Source organism: Gekko japonicus, unplaced genomic scaffold (genome assembly GCF_001447785.1).
Source record: "Gekko japonicus isolate JY-2015 unplaced genomic scaffold, Gekko_japonicus_V1.1 scaffold2013, whole genome shotgun sequence".
Classification (NCBI taxonomy): Eukaryota; Metazoa; Chordata; class Lepidosauria; order Squamata; family Gekkonidae; genus Gekko; species Gekko japonicus.
Window position 1 is genome coordinate 182,040 of NW_015162010.1, and position 23,001 is coordinate 205,040.

Consider the following 23,001-nt stretch of genomic DNA (forward strand, 5'->3'; position numbering starts at 1 on the left):
ACAAACTAAGTAATGGGTTCAGTGTGGCGCATAGCTGATCCAGAACTAGGGTTACCAAACTCCAGGTGGTGGCTAGAGATCTCCTGGAATTACAAGGAGTCTCCAGGCAACAGAGATCAGTTAACCTGGAGAAAATGGCTGCTTTGCAAGGTGGGCTCCAGGGCTATTTTTGGGCAGGAACGCACAGGAACGGAGTTCCGGCTGGCTCCTGAGTTGGCCACACCCAGCAGGAACTCATTAGCATAATAGGCCACACCCAACAGCAGAAACTCATTAGGATTGGCTACATTAGGGGTGTGTGGCCTAACATGCACAGAAGTTCCTGCTACAAAAAAAGCCCTGGGTTTTGACAACAAACAAGGTAAACAGAATAAGAAGCAAAAGGTGGGTGTGGCTGGATGACCACACTTCTGGTAACATGGGGGTGCAGCCTAATATGCTAATGAGTGGTGCTGTCAGGGGTGTGGCCCAATAGGCTAACGTGTTTCTGCTATTGGGTGTGGCCTATTATGCTAATGAGTTCCTGCTGGGCTTTTTCTACAAAAAAAGCCCTGGTGGGCTCTATGGACTGTACGGCTGCTGCAGGAGGGCAGTGATGCTTGCCTATGAAAGGAGGAGGAGAGGCAATGTGGATAAATCATTTCAAGAGTATCAAGAAACTCACATTATCGAAGGAACCCAGAAAAGGAGAGAAAAGGTATCCTTAGATAAAACAACAGAAAATGTGGCTTACCGTGAATGCGGCAGAAGAGAAGGGGGGGGGGTATGGATTTTCAGACTGACATTAAACCCTTCTGATGTCTGGATCATGAATTAAGCACAAGATTTATTTATTTTTTAAAAATGGAAACAGTACACAAGCTGGGGAGCACTCAGTCTTATTCGATTTTGTGCCACGGAAGAGTTTTATCGCAATCTGTGGGAATTTATCCAAGGCCACTGAATTGTGAAACCATTCAAGTAATTAGCGACAAAATTCATAAACTGGAGAAAGAGAGAGAGAAAAATTAATAACTCTACCAATAATTGCAGGAAATAATTTTCTTGCATTTCACAGTTCGTATTCAGCTACTCTTAGTGTATGAGATGGGATAATAAGAGCTCTGTTTCATGGCTCCTGATCCAGTTCTTTCTACTAGTAAGAGTGTAATAAGGACCACAGAGAACAGGAACGGTAGCTGCAGGAAGGACATAGTAGCAACTCTACAGACATCAGAGGGGTAAACAAACGATTGGGTACAAGAGCGAATGGCTGTAAACCAGTCATTGATTTAGATTGGAAATAGATTAAAAAATCCTAAAGGAGTATGAAATTGTGGGCCTTGACTTGGATGGTCCAGGCTAGCCCGATCTCATCAGATCCCAGGCATATAAACATATGGGTCAGTTCTGGTTAGAACCTGGATGGGAGACCACCAAGGAAGCCCAGGGCTGCTACACAGAGGAAGTAAATGGCAAACAACCCCTGAACGTCTCTTGCCTTGAAAGCCCTACGAGGAAAGCATCAGCCAGCTGTTATTTCATGGCATTTGCCACCACCACTGCCACCACCACCGCCACATGATATTGTGGAGTTGTCTTCCCGCAACAATGATAAGAGTAAAGAGCTTCATTCAGTTCAAGGCAGATCTGGGTCAGTTTTCAAAAGATATCTAGAGGATGTTAAATCCAGATAAGGCAGTTGGGGTATTTTTAGGTTAGGGAAAGGAGTTTTTTCCTCTTATAGACAATTTTGTTGGGAATTTCTATAAGAGACATGTTGTGTGATGCAGTGTTGTCCCTAACATAATTTTCTTTCTTCAAATTTGATTTGAATGGTGGCATGCCCAAGGTCTGAGTAAATAACGTATTTCTTCACAGGTCAAAATGGCTAGAGGACTACGGGCGGAAGAGAACATATTCTGTTTCCTGCTCCTGTTTGCTTGAATAGTATGGAAACTACCCTGCATGCAGGAAGCTTTTCCAGTGCACCTGGTGGTGGACCAGTATGTGTAACCACACTCACTCCTAAATACACTGCCTTTTTTACAATTTAATCTTGGTTATACTCAACAGAGCCCTGACCTGCATGGTCCACGCTAGCCTGATCTCATTGGATCTCAGAATCTAAGCAGGGTCGACCCTGGCTAGTATTTGGATGGGAGACCACCAAGGAATACCACAGCTGGGACGCAGAGGCAGGCAATGGCGAACCTCCTTGGAATGTCTCTTGCGGGGGATGCCATAAGTCAGCTGTGACTTGATGGCAAAAAAATAAAATAAATTCAACAGCTCATCTTCAAACATTGCTGTAAATCTTTCTCCCTTCCACAATCCCTGAACTGAAATTTCTTCCCTTCCTACTGCACTTAAGCATGAGAACACATTTCTGGGACAGATATGTAAAGAGATCCTGCCTTGTTCTCCAACCTGATGCCCAGTGGTCTACAGCTCTTCAACATTTTTATGATACTTTGCATACATGTACAAATATATGTAAAAGCGCATAACTTCGCACAGTGTGAAACCTATTTGCAAGAATGCAAGCGGATCAAGGCCTTAATTTACATGATATTGTAATCAGGATTATTTTCTTTTATTTGCACACTACAGTTCAAACCTTGGTAGCCCAAGTGCTTCAATGGTGCTTTTTTCCTTACTCAACCTAGACAATCACTAGCAATCATAGGAACATAAGAGACGCCAATGTTGGATCAGGCCAAAGGCCCATCCAGTCCAACACTCTGTGTCACACAGTGGCCAGAAATACCAGGTGCCATCAGGAGGTCCACCAGTGGGGCCGGGACATTAGAAGCCCTCCCACTGTTGACCCCCCCCCAAGCACCAAGAAGACAGAGCATCACTTGCCCCAGAGCCCCTATCTATACCTTGTGGCTAATAGCCACTGATTGACCTCTGCTCCATATGCCTATCTAATTTCCTTTTGAAGCTGTCCATGCTTGTAGCCGCCACCACCTCCTGTGGCAGTGAATTCCATAATCAAGATACACTCTGTACTGCAGGGGTGTCAAACATAAGGCCTGGGGGCCGGAACTGGCTCAATCCAGGGCTGTTATGTGGCCTGTGAGCAACTGCTGCAAGGGAGGGAACAGGAGGCTGCTTGGGGTTGGGTGGGCAAAACCACTCCAACTGCGGCTTCAGCATGGCGAGACAACTTCGTCTGCAGAAGTCAAGCAGAACCCCCTCACTTCAGGGACTGGTAAGCTGGGAGCCCACTGCAGCCACATTCATACCTCTCTCCACTTGGCCTGCAGTTCCAGGGATGCTGTCCCAGATGGCCTCAGGGATCAGCATTTGCAAGTGGGGGGGGGTTTTGCAGATGATCCTCTGTTGGGGCATGGGAGTGTCTGCCCAGTGCTACATTGGTGACTCTCCAGTCTGCCTGTGTGGGTTTGCCTCTGGACACCCCTCCCCAGCCCAGGGGGCTTGCAGTGAGGATACACCAACTCAGAGCTTACCAGCTGTTGTCCTTTATAAAGTTTATGTCTCTAGTACCCGACATTACATTTTATGGCACACATGACCCGGCCCAACAAAGTGACATTTCTGTTAGATCCAACTCTCATAACAAATGCGTTTGACATCTTTGCTCTATAGGCTTCTAGTAGTAAATGTTTATCAAACCAGCTCACTCAGATGGGACACAGGAAACTCATTCAGAGGTGAGAGTAACTTACAAGTGTGCCTCGCCAAAGAGTAGTTGGATCCACCGCTAGTTGAACCAAAGCCTTCTGGAATCTGGCTAGAACTGCGTGGTCTGGTCAGCAATTTAGGAGGTTCAATTTCAGCTCCAAATTCTGCTCCGATTACTCCTAGCAGAACGATAGCAGTCGCTTGCTTGCGCCTCTCTTCGTAAGACATAGATATTTTCTTCATTTGTGGAAATCCGGAAAGAGAACCTGCAAAGCAACACAGAGACAATTAGGAGGAGGGTCAACTATTCACCACCATTTTGGTCACAAACTTTGGGGGGGTCCATTCACTGTGCACAGTTCAGGTTATCCTCCAATTTTATATTTAGTAATGTGGGGGGTCACTGCAATACTGCTTGCTCCTGCACTGGTCATCAACATTAGCAGCCTCTGGCCACATGGGAGAAGTCCATCATGTGGTTCCTTCCCATTCCAGCATTACCCTTGACGTTTGCATGACAAGGAGCCAGAGTGTAGATTCATCCTGTGAGACTGCGCATCCCAGGAAGAATTTATGTTCCAGCATCTCCTAGTGTTGGACTAGACCAAGGAGATCTAGATTCAAATCCCCATTCCATTATAAAGCTTCCTGGGTGACCTTGGACCATGTGGACAAAGGAATACACACCACCTTTGTCCACACCAGTGCACAAAGGAATACACACCATCTTCTCGAGCCTTATCTAAGCCTCCAAGGCTTGTTGGGAGGTTGAGGAAAATTGGAATGAAATGAATAAATATCATTTTTTTTTAAAAAAAAAGTCTTTTCAAACAGCTGATCATTAATGGTGAAAAACAAGCATGCTATCTAAAAGAGCACTGGAAGATTTCCCCCACCCACCCACAGTTCTGCTTCCAAATGCACAGTGGTGTTGGAGTCCAGATCCATTGCTTTCCCAACACTTATACCACATTGTGAGTGGCTTCTGGGTTTTATGACAAATTCAGGGTATAGTAGAACTACTTCTCAGGTACTCCAAAGCAATGTATATGGGGTGAGCCGGGGGCGGGGTAGGGGGGTGGGAATGGGAGTGATTGAACTGAAGCTCTCTCTTTCCAGTGGACAAAGGAATACACACCTGTATTGAAACAACAGAAGAATATGGATACCTGTCCAAATACAGGTGGGCAGCCTCACGGTTTGCAGCATTTATAACAATTAAACACATACTTCCCAATGCTTCTTAACATTACCTGTGTTATTTTGACAACTGAGATTTATTATTTTTTGAACACGCCAGGAAAGACATTTCCATATATTCCAGCTAAATTAATTTCACCCTTTCCTACTACAACGTGATGTTAAATCTCTCCTGTGAGAAGTCTGAGGAGATCACTTGGTACTTGGGGGAGAATCGCCAGGTCTGAAGATTAACGAAGTGTGAATTAATAAAAGTTCTTCTGTGCTCTACCGTAGGCCCAAACTGTAGCAAATGAAATCTCGTCTTCTTAAAATGAGCATAAGAATCCCTGTTAAGAAAACTGATTCCCAGTTCAGCTCTAGCTCTGAGAGTTTTACACCCAAAGGGTGGGTGGAATCTTTAACAATGAGAAGGGAAGGAACTAAAAAAAAAAATCAATAGTCACCTTCTAGGGGAGAAAGATGAAAACACTCTCTATGCTAAGTGATACGTAACCGTTTTTAAACGTCCATAATTGGGATATATAATCGCCGCCATTAAAGGCAACGCAAACTGAAAAGCGGACTCTTGCCTAAATAGATCCATTTTTTAAAATTTGCTTCACTCACAACACAATGATCTGGAAGGAAGCCACCGCCGCCACCCCCTTCCTCCGCCCACCCTTCCCCCCACCCCACCCCGAAGAGGCACGCTCCATAACAATAGTTCAAAGGAAAGCTCCATTCTGCTGTTCCACTGATTGTTCTGTCAGCTGACCTCCGCAGAAGGGAATTGCTAACCGCTGCCGAGCTCCTTGGCTGACAAATGAATGATCGCAGCTCCATCTATTTTCACTATGGCTGCCTCTAGCCCAGGTGCTCAGACAGAGAGCCCAGTGTGACATCTTAGATCAAGATGAATTGGCACAAACTCCTGATCCAAGATTGTTTTATACCATTTAATTTAGTTTCTTCCCCTGCTCGGATGAGCACAGCTCTGGTTATGGATTTCTATTCTAATGTACTGAAGCAGGCGCTGAAAGAAGCCAATGAAGCAGATGCTGGAGCTGGGGACTGCGGGGATACTGATCAATAGGCAAGGCATTGACCCCAGCCGCTCAGCCTCTGCAATGGTCACTGTTTAAAGAAAAGAAAGGGGGGGGAATGCCCCACACATGTGCTGCTTCCAGTAGGAAATTAAACAACAGGGGCACTTGGCAAACTCCCCCCCTCCCCACAAAAGCACCCCTTGTTGATCTTCCTTTTGTTTGATTAAAGCAACCTTAAGTTAACCCTTCTTGCATAGGAATACATTTATAGCCCAAACAATCCTTTATCTTCAAAGGTTTCGCACTGTCTCGAAATGTCGCCTTATTTACACGGACCTGTTTCTCCAGGAACAAAAGACTAAAAAGTTTACATCGACTACTGATGGCGGTTCTCAGACTTGCATTAAAGCAAGCCTGGACAAGTTTTGCACATTACTGATACCCAAGTCCTGTCTCCTACTCATTTAAGGGTAAAAAACCTTCGAAGGTTTCGAAACTGGTGTCGAGACTTGGGGAGAACTTAGCATTCCGCAACTGTGCTTGAAGTCAAAATGCCCAGTGTTGGGGAAAGGCTGGTGGTGGATTGGGACAAAAGTTTCAAAGAGAGTCATTAGTATCATAGTTTGTATAAACAGAACTCTGTGCACAAAAGCACATGAGATGCCACCTTGCTCCATTTGAGAGTGAAGCCGGGTCTTGCTTTTACTTGCTTCTGAGTTATTAGTAGGAACATGCAATTAATTGCGGCCCTTCCCAGCAAATAAACTGACAGCCAAATGGGAGATTTTAAAATGAAATAATGTCTATAAAAGTTGTCCTCCCTACAAGTTTCATTTGTCTCGTGAAAATTTGGTATTTTCTCACAGTGATGTGCCTTCGTTTAATCATGCTAAAGGCTGACACGGAGATCCATTTTCTTGACAGTACGGTTGATCACCCTATCACAGTGAGAAAATTAATAACCTCAAATAGCCCTATGTGGAAAACAGAAGCTATGCCAGAGAAAAGGGGGGAAAGGTTTCTAGTACACTTAGGTTGTAGAGACAGTGCATAGAAAGTGCACTAAGTAAATGGAAGTGACAGATTTCTTCATTATCGGCTTGGATTTTAAGGAAAATGGAACACTTTGGCTCCGTATTTAAATGCTTTGCAAAAAGGTGCCGGCTGAATACCAAAAAACAAAAGGCAAAGTGAATTTTTGAGGAATGGATCTGCGAGCGTGAGTGTATATATTTTCCACCCAAATGTGTTTAAATAAAATATAGGTAAAAATGTCTGGAAAGTTTAAGCTGTTTAAAAGGTTGCGAGATATTGATTACTTCATTTAAAAAGCAGTCAGGGAGTGCAAGCGAGAGGTCAGGATAAATTTAACAGTTTGAAGCACTTTACTAAATAACTCTAAAGATCATGTTAATTGGCTTTGCACAGTTCTAGTGTGAAATTAATTTTATCCTAGCTTACAATAAAAGGATTAAGAGACATATTAAGTTCCGCAGGTTTAACTGGAACAGGAATCAATGGATTTGAATTAAGGCTAAAGGCTATTTTATGGGAGATGGACTACCCCCAGGTACTTTATATCTGCTATTAGACATATATTGATGGTCCCCTGTTATTGTATTAGGTATTAAAAAACTTGGGAAGAATAACTGCCAAACTAATTTATTATCACAGAAATACAGTTTTTAGGATTTCGAGCAGGAGAGGGTTGTTTTTGGTTTCAGACGATCTACAAATGGGGCAGGGCAACCAGCTCCTACCACCGCTGCCTCAACCAGACCTTGAATACGGATGCCATCATTGAACAACAGACCTTTGGTTTAAAAGTCAACAGCACGTAAACAGTATCTACCTCCAAAGCCCCAGAGAACGCATGCTTCGCAGTAGGAAGAACAATTAGATCTTCTTAGCCATTGTTGTCTCCCAGCCTTACAAAGCCTCCTTGTGTTTAATGTGCTTTTGATTTATGGTAACCCCTATGGATTAATGAAATCGAAATCTTTAACAGCTTTGCTCAGGTCTTGCAAACTTGGAAAGCCATGGCTTCCTTTACTGAGTCAATCCATCTCATGTTGGGTCTTCCCTCCTTTCCTAACGCCTTCAGCTTTTCCTAACCAAAGCCTCCTTGGGGCAGTTGGAAAGGAAAAGGGCCTGAGAGATATAGAACAAGATCTACCTGTCAGGTGCAAGTACGGATTGAACTGTATGTTATGATCTGATCGTGAAATGCTTTGGAAACTGTGAAGTGGGCAATCGTCCTTAAAAGTCCCACCTCTCCTCTGGGGCTCTGAACCAATCCTTGTGATTTAGACCTCATGCAATTGTCAGCCAATCAGAGCCCATGGAACTCCACCGAATGGGAGGGGGTGAGCCAGCCTCAGCATAAAAAGGGACCGGAAAACTCTTTTCTCTTTTGGATAGGGATTTTGTGGCTCTGGAAAGGAGTGTCAGCTTAGCCAGGCTTTTACTCGGCTTTTTTGTTAGAATCTGGGGGGTCAGCTTAGGGAAGAAAGGTTATTATAGTGGTACAAATAAGCATCCTGTTAAAGGCCGGTCATTCCTAACCCGTGTGTGTAGGTTCTGTGGTGAGGCGCACAGTGAGAGAAAAGAGCAGCCTTGAACTTGCTGAGGTACCCTGTCCAAAGAAAGGGGAATCAAACCTCTTCTCGGGTGTTATTTACTTTGAGAGCCGGTCAGGCCTGTAGCCATGGTGGTGCATAAAGGGGCAAGGCCCCACCAATCATTTCTCATGCCCCTCCAATACTAGGGGTTGTTGTGAAATCTGTCACAAATCTTCTGCCAATGAGAGAAAGATTCTCCTTCCCTCCTCCCTCCCAGGCTTTGCCAATGAGGGAGAGATTCTCCTTCCCTCCTCCCGCCTCCCTCCCAGGCTTTGCCAATGAGGGAGAGATTCTCCTTCCCTCCTCCCGCCTCCCTCCCAGGCTTTGCCAATGAGGGAGAGATTCTCCTTCCCTCCTCCCGCCTCCCTCCCAGGCTTTGCCAATGAGGGAGAGATTCTCCTTCCCTCCTCCCGCCTCCCTCCCAGGCTTTGCCAATGAGGGAGAGATTCTCCTTCCCTCCTCCCGCCTCCCTCCCAGGCTTTGCCAATGAGAAAGAAATTCTCCTTCCCTCCTCCCGCCTCCCTCCCAGGCTTTGCCAATGATGGAGAGTTTCTCCTTCTCCCTCCCTCCGGAGGAGGACGGCCTGCATGGGCTTGTTTAAATAGCCTGTCTGGGATCTGCAGCCCGGCCCAAGCTCAGACACAACACCTGATGTGGCAGGCTGTGGGAGAACTGGCCCACCCCTCCTCGCATCACCGGAGGGCACCAGGAGTCTGGAGGATTCCTTCCTACCCTCTCCCCCTCCTCCTGTACTGCAAACGCCAGCAGAAGGTGAGTCTTGTTGTTGTTCAGTCGCACAGTCGAGTCCGACTCTTCGCGACCCCATGGATCATCTCCCGCCAGGCCCTCCTGTCTTCCGCCGTCCTCTGAAGTTGGCTCAATTTAATGTTCGTTGCATCTATGAAACTGTCTAACCATCTCATCCTTTGCCGTCCCCGTCTTCTTTGACCTTAATCTTTCCCAGCATCAGGGTCTTCTCCAGTGAGTGCTCCCTTCTCATTTGGTGGCCAAAGTATTTGAGCTTCAGTTTCATTATCTGGCCTTCCAGGGAACAGTCAGGGTTGATTTCTTTTAGGATTGACTGATTTGATCTTCTTGCAGTCCAAGGGACTCTCAAGAGTCTTCTCCAGCACCATAATTCAAAAGAATCTATTCTTCGGCGCTCGGCCTTCCTTATAGTCCAACTCTCGCAGCCATACATGACTACTGGGAATACCATTGCTTTGACCATGCGGACTTACCCGTGCTTTTTTTCTTGGCTCTATTTTAGCCCTGGGTGGGGGAGTGTTCAAAGGTGGCTGGGATCAGTGGGGGTGGGTGGTGGCAGCTGCCTCTGTATTCTGCCTTTCGCGAGTGGACTTGTGACCCTTTTACAGTGTGCGTGGGTGCCCATGCAGCTATTTTGGCCCTTGGGGTGGGGGGAAAGATTTCTGCACTCAGCACGGGGGTGGGAGTCATTCTCTGTATCTGTAAAGGGGAGCCTCCCCAGCTTCTCTTCTCATCTGCGTGATGCAAAAACGCCACCCTTCCTGTACACGCGAGGCAGGCTGTAGGTGCGAAGGAAAAGTGTGGGTGCTCATACTTGCTAGGGTTGCCAACTCCACACTGGGAAACTCCTGGAGATTCGGGGGATGGAGCCTGGTGAGGGAGGAACATTAATCAGGTTTAACACCATAGAGTCTATCCTCTGAAGTAGCCATTTTCTCCAGGGGAAGTGATCGCTCTAGTCTAGTGATCACTTGTAATTCTCCAGGCCCCACCAGGAGGGTGGCAACCCTATTGCATTTCAGCCTCAGTGCCTATAGCTATTCTTAAGTCTTCGTTCGATACGGTCAATTATGATCTACTGACTCACCGCCTCACCGACACAGGAGTTCAGGGTCTTGAAATGGTTTTCCTCCTTCGTCCATGGTCAGGGACAGAGGGTGGTGCTTGGCGAGAGGGTCTCCCTGCGATACCCACTGAAATGTGGAGTGCCACAGGGGGCAATCCCCTCGTCAATATTATTTAACATCTATCTGCACCCCCTCGCCCAGTTAGTCTGGAGCTGTTGGCTGGGTTGTCATCAGTATGCTGATGACACCCAGCTCTATCTGTTAATGGACGGCCATCCATGCTCCATTCCTGAAAACTTGGCTGAGGCTTTGGACGCTGTGGCTGGATGGTTGCTGGATGGTTGCAGCAGAGTCGGTTGAAGGTAAATCCATCGAAGATGGAGGTCCTGTACCTGGATTGGGTGTGTGTGGATCCAGGCTCCCCACACTGGAAGGGGCGCCTTTGGTGCCGGCCCAGACAGTGAGGAGTGGATGCCTCTCTTTCCATGGAGGCCCAGGTTGCTACAGTGGCTAGATATGCGTTTTTCCATCTCAGGCAGATCAGGTTACTGAAGCCCTATCTTTCCCCCCAAGATTTAGCTACAGTGACCCATGCAATGGTCACTTCCAGACTTGTCAAGTCAAGTCAAGTCAAGTTTATTAGTACGGTCAAGCGACCAGCCAATAGAACGTTTCCAAGAAGAAGAATAAAATACACAATGAATACATAAGTACATAGTAAATACATACATCGAATATATATATTCCTCTTTTTAAGGGCCAGAAAGCAAAATTTTGCCACAGCTAAAAAAATAAAATAAAATAAATTATTTGGTCTTCCAGCAAAAAAGTTAAAATCCTCAATTCCGCAAATTTCAACTGAACATCCAAGGGTTTGAATTTGGACAACAATGGGAAAATTAACAGCTGTCTCCCCATAGCATAAAAGTTACAATGTAACAATATATGTGAGACCGACTCTATTTCAAGATTTGTACACGGGCAACATCTTTGGGAACTCGGCCAGCGCCAAAACCTTCCTTGTAACAAATTAGAGGGCAGGGCATCAAAACGTGCTCTAGAAAAAACCCATCTATAGCCGTCATATATGATGTTAGAAAGCGGGGGCAAAACCTGTCCAGGATTTTAAGGCTGTATATCTTAAGGGCAAGAGCGCTTCTTCCGTCTGGACCTCTATATCTTCCAGACTTGATTACTGCAACTCACTGTAAGCAGGCTTACCCTTGCGGCTGATCCGGAAATTACAACTGGTGTGGAATGCGGCGGTGTACCTGCTGATGTCGACGCCTGTGTGGGCTCACATAAGGCATGTGCTCCACCAGTTGCATTGGTTGCCAGTTGAACACCAGATTCGCTTCAAGGTGCTGGTTATGACCTTTAAAGCCTTATACGGCCTTGGACCAGCATATCTAAGGGACCACCTCTTCCCATATACACCCCAAAGAGCATTACGCTCTAAAGAATAACATCTCCTGGTGGTCCCTAGCCTGAGCGACATCCGTCTTGCCTTGACCAGGGCCAAGGCTTTTTCTGTCCTGGCCCCAGCCTGGTGGAACATGCTCCCTGTCAAGATTAAGGCCCTGCGGGATCTTCTTCGATTCTGCAGGGCCTGTAAGGTGGAGCTGTTCCTCCAGGCCTTCGGCTGAAGCAATGGGTGCCCACATATGGCCTCCCTGAGGTTGCTGTCACCCGCGCACCTACTGACAACTGGCCTTTATCTCACCTGTACCATCAGGCCAGAATGTGTATAGCCAGCTGACTTCTGTTTTAAGTAGTACCCATTGTTTTTAATGTTTATATTTTCTTTTAAACTACAATTGTATTTCTTTTAATGATGTTACCTGCCCTGAGCCCATCCGTGGGATGGGCGGGATATAAATACAAAAAATAAAATAAAATAAATTCCCGCAACCCAGGACAGTGGAAGTGGGACAATATGAGGGTGGGGATCTTCCTGCATTTACAAGACTCTGTTCATCATGTGTAAACCCCCAGGAGAGCATTACACTCTTCACAGAATAACTTGCTGGTGGGTCCCCGGCCCTAGAGATATCCGGCTGTCGTCAACCGGGGCCTTTTTGGCCCTGGTCCCCACCTGATGGAACTCTCTGTCAAATAACATCAGGGCCCTGAGGGATCTTATGCAATTCCACAGGGCCTGTAAGGTGGAGATGTTCTGCCAGGCATTTGGTTCAGGACAGCGACAGTTTACATTACGGTTGGCAACCTACCTGGATCCCTATTCCTTGTGGAGTTTACTCCCTCTCTGTGCTTACGAAGCACTCACAGACCAGATATGGGAGGGAACCACATTTTTTCCTTCGCCACTCGCTTTTAATTATTGTATAACGTGCTGGATATGGCTTTATGGTTTTAAAATTTGTACGTCACCTAGAGCCCCACGATTGTGGGGATTAGGCGATTAATAAATGCAATAAAGGAAATAAATAAAGGAAGGGGATATTTGTTTTCAAACAAAACGGATTCTAGTTTAACCTTCTTTGTAGAACGATTCCTTGTGGAGACTTTGCATCACAGCTCACTCATAACAAAGTAAATAAATGATGATGTGCTCAGCACCACTGTACTCGTTTGCACACACACACACCCAAAAAATTCTGGCTACGGGCCTGGAGCCAGTGCTACTTCATATATCTAAGTTATCTACATATTATTTTTAACTTATTAAAAAACTTATTATTATTTTATTATTCTGTTAAAGAGACCTTTGTTATTCATCTCCATCTGTGTCTTGTCTGGCAAGTCAAAAACCTAAGAAGAAGAGGACTCTATTTGCCTCACATATAAGTACAGTCTTAGTCTAGCAGGTTGCAAATAAGAGACTTTTAGGGAGCACACAGTTTACATACTACCAATCTTTATTTTAAAGCTTGTGTGCCCCCCTTTTTATTTGATTGTGGGTGGTTGGGATATAGAGAATCTATAGGAGGGGGCAGAGTGGGGGGTAAGGTTGCCAGTCTCCAGGTGGGACCCAGAGACCCCTTGCTTTTACAACTTATCTCCAGCTGACAGAGATCAGCTCCCCTGGAGAAAATGGCTGCTTTGGAGGGTGGAGTCTATGACATTGTACCCTGCTGAGGCCCTTCCCCTCCCCAAACCCCGCCCTCTCCTGGATCCACCCCTGAAGTCTCCAGGTATTTTCCAACCCAGAGCTGGCAACCGGGGGGGGGGGGGGGAGATTTTTCAGTCCAGAAGGCAGGTACCTCAGAGCCTCCCCCCCACACCCTCATATGGGATATATAAAGTAAGCTGAGGACTTAAAATCTTGATGGCTCCAGTTAAAATAATCTCAGACAGCAAGACTTAGAAAGGCTCTTGGCCTGAGATTTATGTATTTTATGTACCCTAATGTTATGCATTTTATTTATATTGTACACTGCCTTGAGCGCCGTAAGAAAGAAAGGCAGCTAATAAATGTTTTAAATAAAAACAAACAAACCATGGCCCAGTACACAGCACCGGAAAGAGCAATACCCTAATTCAATGGAAGGCACAGTCCATATCAAGCCATCCTGTATACTTGACTTGAACAGCAAATTAAAAGTGCACAGTGAATCTTCAAATCTGCCATGAAACTCACTGCATCATCTTGGGCCAGTCAATGTCTCTCAATCTAACCTACTCTCACAAGGTGGTTGTTCTAAAGCAAAAATGGAGGAGAGGGGAGCAACATTGTATGCTGCTTTGGTCCCCAATGGAAATAAAAGTCTATGACCGTAATAAAGGCTTTGAATATATAAAGGTAGCTTTGGTTAAAGTTAATCTGTTTTTAACCTAACAGTGGCCCATTGGTGAATTACAAAAGAGACAAATTCAAAGACCTTCCATCAAGTAATTCATGGACTAGTTTGCTATACATTTCCAGGTGCATGATTTTGCTCTTACAGTAGACTAGGAATAAGGCCCCTTGTTGAAATAAATACAATGAGCTCTAGAAAGAGGCTCTGGGCGGGTGCCCTGGCCTTGGGCACTCAGCGTCAATTTGCGGAGGTGACCTCAGCAGGGTATAATGACACGGAGTCCACGGTTTTCTTCAGGGGGACTGATCTCTGCCATTTGAAAAACAGCTGTAATCCTGAGTGATCTCCAGCCCTCACCTGGAGATTGGCAACAATGGTTTCACAGGAGGAAATGGCTGGTTTGGAGGGTGGAATCTATGGTATTGTACCTGAGGTCCCACCCCTCCTCAAACCCCACCTTCTCCAGGCTCCGTCTCTCAAATCTCCAGGAATTTCCAAACCTGGAAGCCAACCATCAACATACCGTTATCCGCCCCTCTGACTTCAACTTTCCATCTCCCCCCTTATCTGCAGCCTCTACTTACAAAAAGTACAGTCTTTCTCCGCAGTGGAGACCCAAGCAGGAGGGAAGCAACCTCAGCAGGGTATAATGACACAGAGTCCACCCTGCAAAGCAGCCATTTTCTTCAGGGGAACTGATCTCTGCCATCTGGAGAGCAGTTGTAATTCTGAGTGATCCCCAGCCCTCACCTGGAGACTGGCAGCAATGGTTCCCCAAGAGGAAATGACTGGTTTGGAGGGTGGAGTCTATGGCATTGTACCTGTCTGGGGGCCCACCCCTCCCCAAATTTTGGCTTCTGTAGACTCCACCAAAAAATCTCCAGGATATTTCCCAATCTGGAGCTTGCCACCCTAGTCAGGACTGGCCCAATGAGTTCCCCACAAAGGCCTGGAAAGGGCCTCCTGCCTTTGCCTTTTTACTGACAGAACCAATCTTGGTTGCCTAGCAACAGCCACTTACGGAAAAGTTAGCCCCATGGGAGACAAGCAGGAGAAGTGTCTTCGTCAGAAGAGACAGCTGTTTTGGCAGTTTATTCTGTCAAAGAAGTGGCCAGGCTGGCAGTGGGTGGGGGAGAGGAGCGGACCCAGCACCCAGCCAATGGCACACAAGTACTCTTGAGTGGCAGTTGATGGGCCAACGCCTGATGGAGTGAACAGCACAGCCAATGGGGAGCTGGAAAGTGCCATTGCGTTATGGCTTTTATATATATCAGATATCTGGTGTCTGACTATGACTATGTTCACATACATCCATCTAACCTCAGATGGTACTAGGGGTACCCAAAGCAAGGCCTCCATAGATGACTGGAGTGGATGGGTAGGTTCATATTAGAGAAGGTGATCCTGCAGGGATGCTGGCCTCAAGCCATATAGGCTTCAAAGGTTAATACCACCGCCTAGAGTTGAGCCTGGAAGCAAATTGGGAGCTAATGTAGACGGAACAAGGCTGGAGTGTTATGATTCTGGCCATCTCTCTTTGCACAGGACATCCACCAGGGCAACTAAGGCCATTTGAGTCCTTTGACTACACTGGAAACTATTGTTATCCTCCTCTTTGGTTTTACTCTCGGTCTTGTGTCATGGCTATTCATAATTTTATTTTAACAAATTTTATTTGTTTTTGGAAAGCTACCTCGGGCACAAGAGTTGATTGTGATCTTTTTCAAACCATAACAAAGCAAAAGGATTTGAAAGAAAATATTTTCATGCCTCACTTTGCAAGACTTTCAATCCTAATCTATTGACATGCCTTCTCTCTGCTTCATGGAAAACTGCATGGGCTTCTGTTGGAGCCCAGCTTTACAAATTGGGGTCAATGGAAGGTTTTGGTTCTTTAGAAAAGAAAGGGGGGGGGGAAACCTTGGCAAGCTATTTCTGTAGCACTCAAGCACTGTTGACCTGGAGAGTAACAGGACTAGACATTAAATACAGAAAAAGCCTATAAGTGATGCAGTACATTAACAGAAGTATACAGGCGTTGCTATTTGCCTTTTAATTATTCATATAAATGTGACACCACCGGGTGACCTGAACTATTGGGAAACTTACTGTGTTGTCATCTGTGAAGTGTTGAGATTCTTGTTCTGCCACATCTGAGGCAGAGCTACACTTGACCATCAGCCGTGTGTGCCCTGAATGAAGAGCACTGAACGGCGCTTATAAAAATTTCAAATGTACCTCGGGAAGTGTGAAAAACCAATTGTAAACCAGGCCCCCTTTCTACTGTCTTTCTTCTCCCTTCTTCTTCCCTACTTGCCAGTCTCACAAATACATAACCGCATGTCTCTCAACCTTTGTTGATATTTATGTCCTTTTACAGACTAAATGTTCCCCCCCCCCCGTAAATGCAAAACAGCTTTTTCTGTTTTACTACTAAATGCAGAGCTTTGAACAGCACATGAGTACTGCAAGGATGTACACCCCGAAAGACTGGTAATTTATTTATTTGATTTATACCCTGCCCTCCCTGCCAAGGAAATAGCTATATGCAATAGCTAAAAACAGCAATATAATAAAAACATTACATCTTAAAACAACAACATAAGGTGCTAATAACAATATAAGTAACGATGGTGAAGGCAGACTAGGATCAACACGCTGGTAAATGCAGTTGGTATTAGATTTTAGTGTCAGCGGAACTCAGGCTGTCGGTGATAGTATTGGGTCCAGGGCCTGGGTGTATTGGGTGTGGCTCCGCCTGGTGGAAGAGCTCCATCTTGCAGGCCCTGTGGAATTGTAAAAGGTCCCGCAGGGCCCTAAGGTCTTCCGGGAGCTCATTCCACCAGCGCAGAGCTGCTACTGAAAAGGCCTGGCCCTAGTTGATGCCAACCTTTTAATTAAGAAGAAGAAGAGGAAAAGAGATTGGATTTATACCCCGCCCTTCACTACCCAAAGGTGTCTCAGAGTGGCTTACAAACTCCTTTCCCTTCCCCTCCCCACAGCAGACACCCTGTGAGGTAGGTGGGGCTGAGAGAGCTCTTGACAGAAACTGCTCTTCTTCAAAGACAGCTCTTGTCAGAGCTATGGCTTGCCCAAGGTCATCCTACCAGGTGCAAGTGGAGGAGTGGGGAATCAAACCCGGTTCTCCCAGATTAGAGTCCGCGCACTTAACCACTATATCAAACTGGCTCTCTTAATTAAGAAATTAAAAGCGATGGAAGTCATCATCGTAATCCTCTTGCAGTTATACAGCAGTCTGTAAGGTTTACTGAATACACTAATTGCCTTGGTAAAGTACTCTGTTAATATTATACATATACTACCGCTCGTGGGGGGAGAAGCCTTGTTCACTCATGGAAGAGGCAATATTTGAACAGGAGATTTCCTGGCTCACAACTCATCTCTTAACCAGAGGTCATTTCAGGGGGGATGGCAGGGGATCGCAGTTCCCCCGGGTGAGGTACGGGGGGCAGGGCACATGACGAAGCCCCGCCCCCTGCTTCCGGCCGCCCCGCTTCCGGCCCTCATTCAGCCAGGAGGAGGCAGGAGAAGAGGGAGGGTAAGTTGCTTCCTCCCTGCCTCTCCCCACCCCTGCCTGCCTGGGGCCAGGGAGGGCCTTCACGGGGCTTCCTTGCACTCCCGCCGGCCTTGCAGGTCCACCACCGGGCCCCTCATGGGGCTCGGCAGTGGAGCTGCAAGGCCAGCGGCGGCGGCCAGGACCGTTGGGGGTGGGGTGTGTGGCCTTATGACACACTTCCGGTGATGTCAAGGGGTGTGGCATATGCTAATGAGTTCCCCTAGCTCTTTTTCTACCAAACGACCTCTGCTCTTAACCATCATGCCACAAAGGCTCCCGATGTCTGGTGCACCATTAATGGCAGCTGCAGGATGTAGCAGCAGCATGTCAATTTATGTTCAATGTGATCTATAAAGTTAACTCTAAATTCAGAGCCTACTTCAGAACCTACTACTCTAAATTCAGAGTCAGTTTGGTGTAGTGGTTTGGAGTGTGGAATCTAATCCCCACTCTTCCACATGCAGCTGCTGATGTATGACCTTGGGTCAGTCACAAATCCTTTCAGAGCTGTTCTCTCAGGAGCAGTTCTCGAGAGAGCTCTCTCAGCCCCACCTACCTCACAGGGTGTCTGTTGTGGGGAGGGGAAGGGAAGGGAAAGGAGATGGTAAGCTGCCCTGAAACTCCTTTGGGTTGTGAAGGGTGGGGTATAGATCCAATTTCTTCTTCTACTACAATTCAGGTGACGATCTCACACTATTACAGTTGATCTTCAGACTTCAGAGATCAGTTCCCCTGGAGAAAATGGCTGCTTTGGAGGGTGGACTCCATGGCGTTATACCCTGCTGAGCCCCTCCTCTCCTGAACCCTGCCCACTCCTCCACCCTCAAAATATCTGGGTTATAAAATGGCAGCCGTAAAGACCAGGCATTTTCCTAACATTTTTTTTTAGATGCACACATAGAAATTAATAAATTCTTGCAAAGAATTTGACAAATTTAAATGTTCACGAAAGTCTTCACTAGCCTACGAGCTCAGACATAGCTGTTTGTGCCACTCATGGCCTGAAAAAAAAGAAAAGAAAACCAACTTTTGTAACGCTTCTCTTCCTGATCGCCTGGAAGGGATTCACCACAAGCAAGCAGGCTATGTTTGAAACTAGATTAATATGATGGGTAATTGGGGGGGGAGTAATTTAGTTATTAAACAGCTGGATTCGTTAATAAAAACATTTATATCCTGTTTTTCCATTTTTTCCCCAATTAATGCAAGGCATCTTACAACAGAGACTGCATAACCAGAAATCTGTAACAGTCTATACCAGAGGTGTCAAACGCCTTTGTTATGAGAGTCAGATCTGACATAAATGCCACTTTGTTGGGCCGTGGCATGTGTGCCACAGAGTGTAATGCCAAGTACTAGAGGTATAAACTTTGTAAGTGATGCAGGCAAACCCAATTAAGAATATAATTCTTTTTACTCTAAATACAAACAAAAGCAATTGATTCCTAGGAGTGGAAACAATTGGTTTTCTGGGGAACCCACAAAAGCCCCAAAGAATGTATTTAATCATATGCAAGATTAGGTTTTTTCCAAGGAATACCATAAAACGGGGAGTACCTTACATTTCCATCCATACCAGTTCCTTGCGGGCTGGGTAAGAGCCCTGGACTAGCCAGTTCTGGCCCCAGGACCTTATGTTTGACACCCCTGGTCTATACAGTGCAAAACCATACCAATTAAATTAAGTAATTAAACCAATTTTTATTTTGCATTATGTAGACTGACTGTACAGAAATGTATGGTGGTGGTGGAAGGTGCTGTCAACTCACAGTCAACTTATGGTGACCCAGTAGGGCTTTCAGGGCAAGAGACATTCAGAGCTGGTTCGCCACTACCTAAGAACATAAGGGGCTGCAGTGGCTCAGAGGTTAAGATGCTGAGCTGTAGACTGGAAGGTCTGTCGTTTGGTAGTTCGAGACCGTAGTGCTGTGTGACGGAGTGAGCTCCCGTCTCTGGCCCCAGCTCCTGCCAACCTAGCAGTTCAAAAGCAAGAAATTGCAAGTAGATAAATAGGTACCGCTTCGTTGGGAAGGTAACAGAGCTCCATGCGCCTCGGCGTCTAGTCATGCCGCCCACATGACCACGGAAACGTCTTTGGACAGCCCTGGCTCTTTGGTTTGGAAACGGAGATGAGCACCACCCCCTAGAGTTGGATTCGACTAGCTTTCGAGCACGGGAAACCTTTACCTTTACTTTTAAGAACATAAGAGAAGCCATGTTGGATCAGGCCAATGGACCATCCAGTCCACTGTGACACAGGCTGAGCTTGCATCTCTAGAACAATAGCCAACCAGGACTCTGGAGGTGGCCAATGAGGAATGAATGGTTCTGACAATAGTCTATCATTGGCAGCTGTTTGGGAAGAGGGTGGAGTTTGCATGCTATTTAAACAGGGCTTTTGTCTTGTCCTTGCTGAATCAATGATAAAGCAGAGCTGATCCCTACGCTTGGGGTCAGACCATCCATGGAACCCAGTATTTAACAACTTCCTTCTGGGTCTTTTAAAAATAAAATAGTATTTTTTAAAAAAAACTTGTTTCTCTGTTGATAGGAGTCTTACAAATGACATCATGCAAAATTTACTTCCCCCCACCATAATTCAATGAAAATTTTTAGAAAGAGATCTGATTGGATCTTAGGTTGGCCCTTGCAAGGTTATCAAGGTGGCTCAGGAGACCCAGGAGGGATCAGGAGTCCCTGACCTTTTTTTGAGCCTGCAGGCACCTTTGGAATTCTGATACGGAGTGGTGGGTGCAGCCACAAAATGGCTGCCATGGGAGGCAGAGCCAGCCACATCTATTGCTGATCTCCAGGCAACAAGAAGCCTGCATTTCAAAGTAGTCCTACCTTCCACTGAGTTCAGCGACTTCCATAGTACAGCCCTGCTAATGACCCTTTTCCCCCAACAGTGCACTGGGGCAGTACCATCATCTGATGCGAGGAAGCAAAAAAAGAGTTATGCCCAGATTACATAATTTAGGTCTGCCGGCTCCAGGTTGGGAAATATTTAGAGATTGGGGGTGTAGCCTGAGGATGGCGGGGTTGGGGGGAGGGGCTTCAATGGGGTAAAATTGCCATGGAGACCACATCCCAAAGGGGTCATTTTCTCCAGGTGAACTGATCTCTGTTACCTGGAGATAATTTGTAATCCCAGGAGATCTCCAGCTACCATCTGGAGGTTAACAAACACACAACAATGGAAATACAGCGAATGCAGTTATACAAATAAATAAACAGAATAATCTGTCGCGCTGTACACATCACACTAGAGACTACTGTCTTCTTATACAGCTCTACTTACAACCAAAATTAATACACATAACAAATATTTTTGCCACTATGCATAAATGACAACTGCACCAGTTGAATAGTGACCTAATAGACCTTGAAAGTACAAGTCTCTTTTCAGATTGATGTGGTCACCGGCTCACGGTGCAGAGAAGAGTTTCCAGAAGAAAGCAGACAATAGACGCCATGAGCTCAGGACTAGCCGTAGTGCGGAGCAAAGGAGCGGCGACGGCACGCCCAGGTTGCTTTGCCATTTCTTAGGGCTTCATCAGGCCGCTTTTCCTAGTGATGGAGCTCAGCCTAGCTCAGCTCTCACGCCTAGGTTGCTTTGCCGTTTCTTAGGGCTTTATCAGGCTGCTTTTCTTTAGCGAGTCTTGTGAGCCAAAACTCTACTTTTTGAGCTACTGGCATTAAAGTTGTGAGCAAGCAATTTGGCTCCTGCATAAATCAGTTTGTCATCCTTCCTGAGCTAAGGCAAAAAATTAATAATAGTGTGAGCTGAGGCTAAAAAACTGTGAGCTAGCTCACACTAACTCAGCTTAGAGGGAACACTATGTTTAACCACCTTCAGTACCTCCAAAAACTAGCTAGGTGGACAAATGCATATTTATTTATTTATTAGATTTATTGGAGATGGTAAACAGACAGTTCTGAAACTTTGTGGGATTATTATTTACTCCTCCTCCATTTTTTGCCACTCCGCCTCTCTGAACCTCTTACCTGACAAAAGTATTAACCATCCCCTGTCCCAAGGCCTGGCAACAACTACACTGAGTGGTAACTTTGCATGGCTGATTCTTTCCCATCAGCACTTAGAATGTTCATGAACATTCTGTACCACCACTGTACAGCCAACCACTAAAGGAGCCTCAAAAGAGACCAGCAGTTCGTTTCAATATGAATTTTTAAAATTTATAAATTAGAAACAGTATCTAGAGGTTATAAATTAAATTAATTCCCTGCCTCCTTTAGAATAAAATTTTAAATATTTCCACCAACCTGTTATGCGTTCAGAGAACCACTGACCTTGCCTATCCATCCTATCCACAAGTAAACGGCATGGCAAGACCTTATTTTAGCACACCAGTTCAGCATTTAAGCTAAAAAAAAAAAACTTGCTTCCATTTTTCGAGCAGCTGGAACCAAACGTTTTCATAGTAGCTTACAGTAACCGTAAGGATTAAGGTTCTGATTTTCTGCTGCATAGTTGGTGCTATTCTGAGCCAATGGCGTGCTTAAATCCACACCAATGAAATCAATACAGCACTGTTCTCTTCAAGGTGAGACCAAATAAACCTGTCTGGAGCTTTGAGAAATAGGCTTTGCACTACACTTTGAGTGCTAAGTGCCTTTCAGTCCAGAGATCTGTCATTAAATAATCATTAGCCATCATTCATTCTTCCTAAAAAGCTTAACATCTAAACTTGTTCGGCATCCACTAAAGTATTAGTATAGACTACCAAAGTATTCATTAGCTCTTAGGGATGTGGATACACTTAACTTTAACAATGCACTGACATGCTACGGCGCATGACGGAATAAGAGCGCTTTTGCTGGCGATTCTCCTCTCTTAGTGGTCTCTTTCCAGGTGCTCTTAAATTGCTGTCATTCCATGGAAGGGTTAACAGCTCCCAATTTTTTTTTTAAAGAAGACAGATATCGCTCACGGATGGCTTTGTCAAGATATAAAACTGGAAACATTTTTTATCATCTTTACTCATACATTTATGGCTTCGCTGTTTCGCACCCAATCTTATGTAGCTGATGATTTTTTTTCCGGAGGCTTTCCATCCGGGTTTTTATTAATCTGTGGGGCAGCAGGCAGATGGCATTTCCATAATTAATGCAACTTTGCCCACAGAGTTCTACTGAAACTCATCTGTGCAATGGAAGTACAGTGTCAAGCTTCCTTATACTCACAACACTGATTCCAAACAACAAAACAACAACAACAACATCTACTTGGCCAGTTTGGTGTAGTGGTTAAGTGTGCGGACTCTAATCTGGGAGAACTGGGTTTGATTTCCCACTCCTCCACTTGCAGCTGCTGGGTGACCT

At 45.6% G+C, this 23,001-nt stretch overlaps 1 protein-coding gene across 1 annotated transcript in view; it reads right to left on the reverse strand.

Moving 5' to 3' along the window:
- The window catches only part of WDR7 (WD repeat domain 7), a gene marked incomplete at its 5' end in the record, with an annotated part of 300,870 nt that overhangs the window by 143,232 nt on the left and 134,637 nt on the right, over positions 1 to 23,001 (reverse strand). Inside the window, one exon of the mRNA XM_015405476.1 lies at positions 3,678 to 3,899. Coding sequence (XP_015260962.1) covers positions 3,678 to 3,899 — 222 coding nt within the window. The remainder of the gene's footprint in view (positions 1 to 3,677; positions 3,900 to 23,001) is intronic.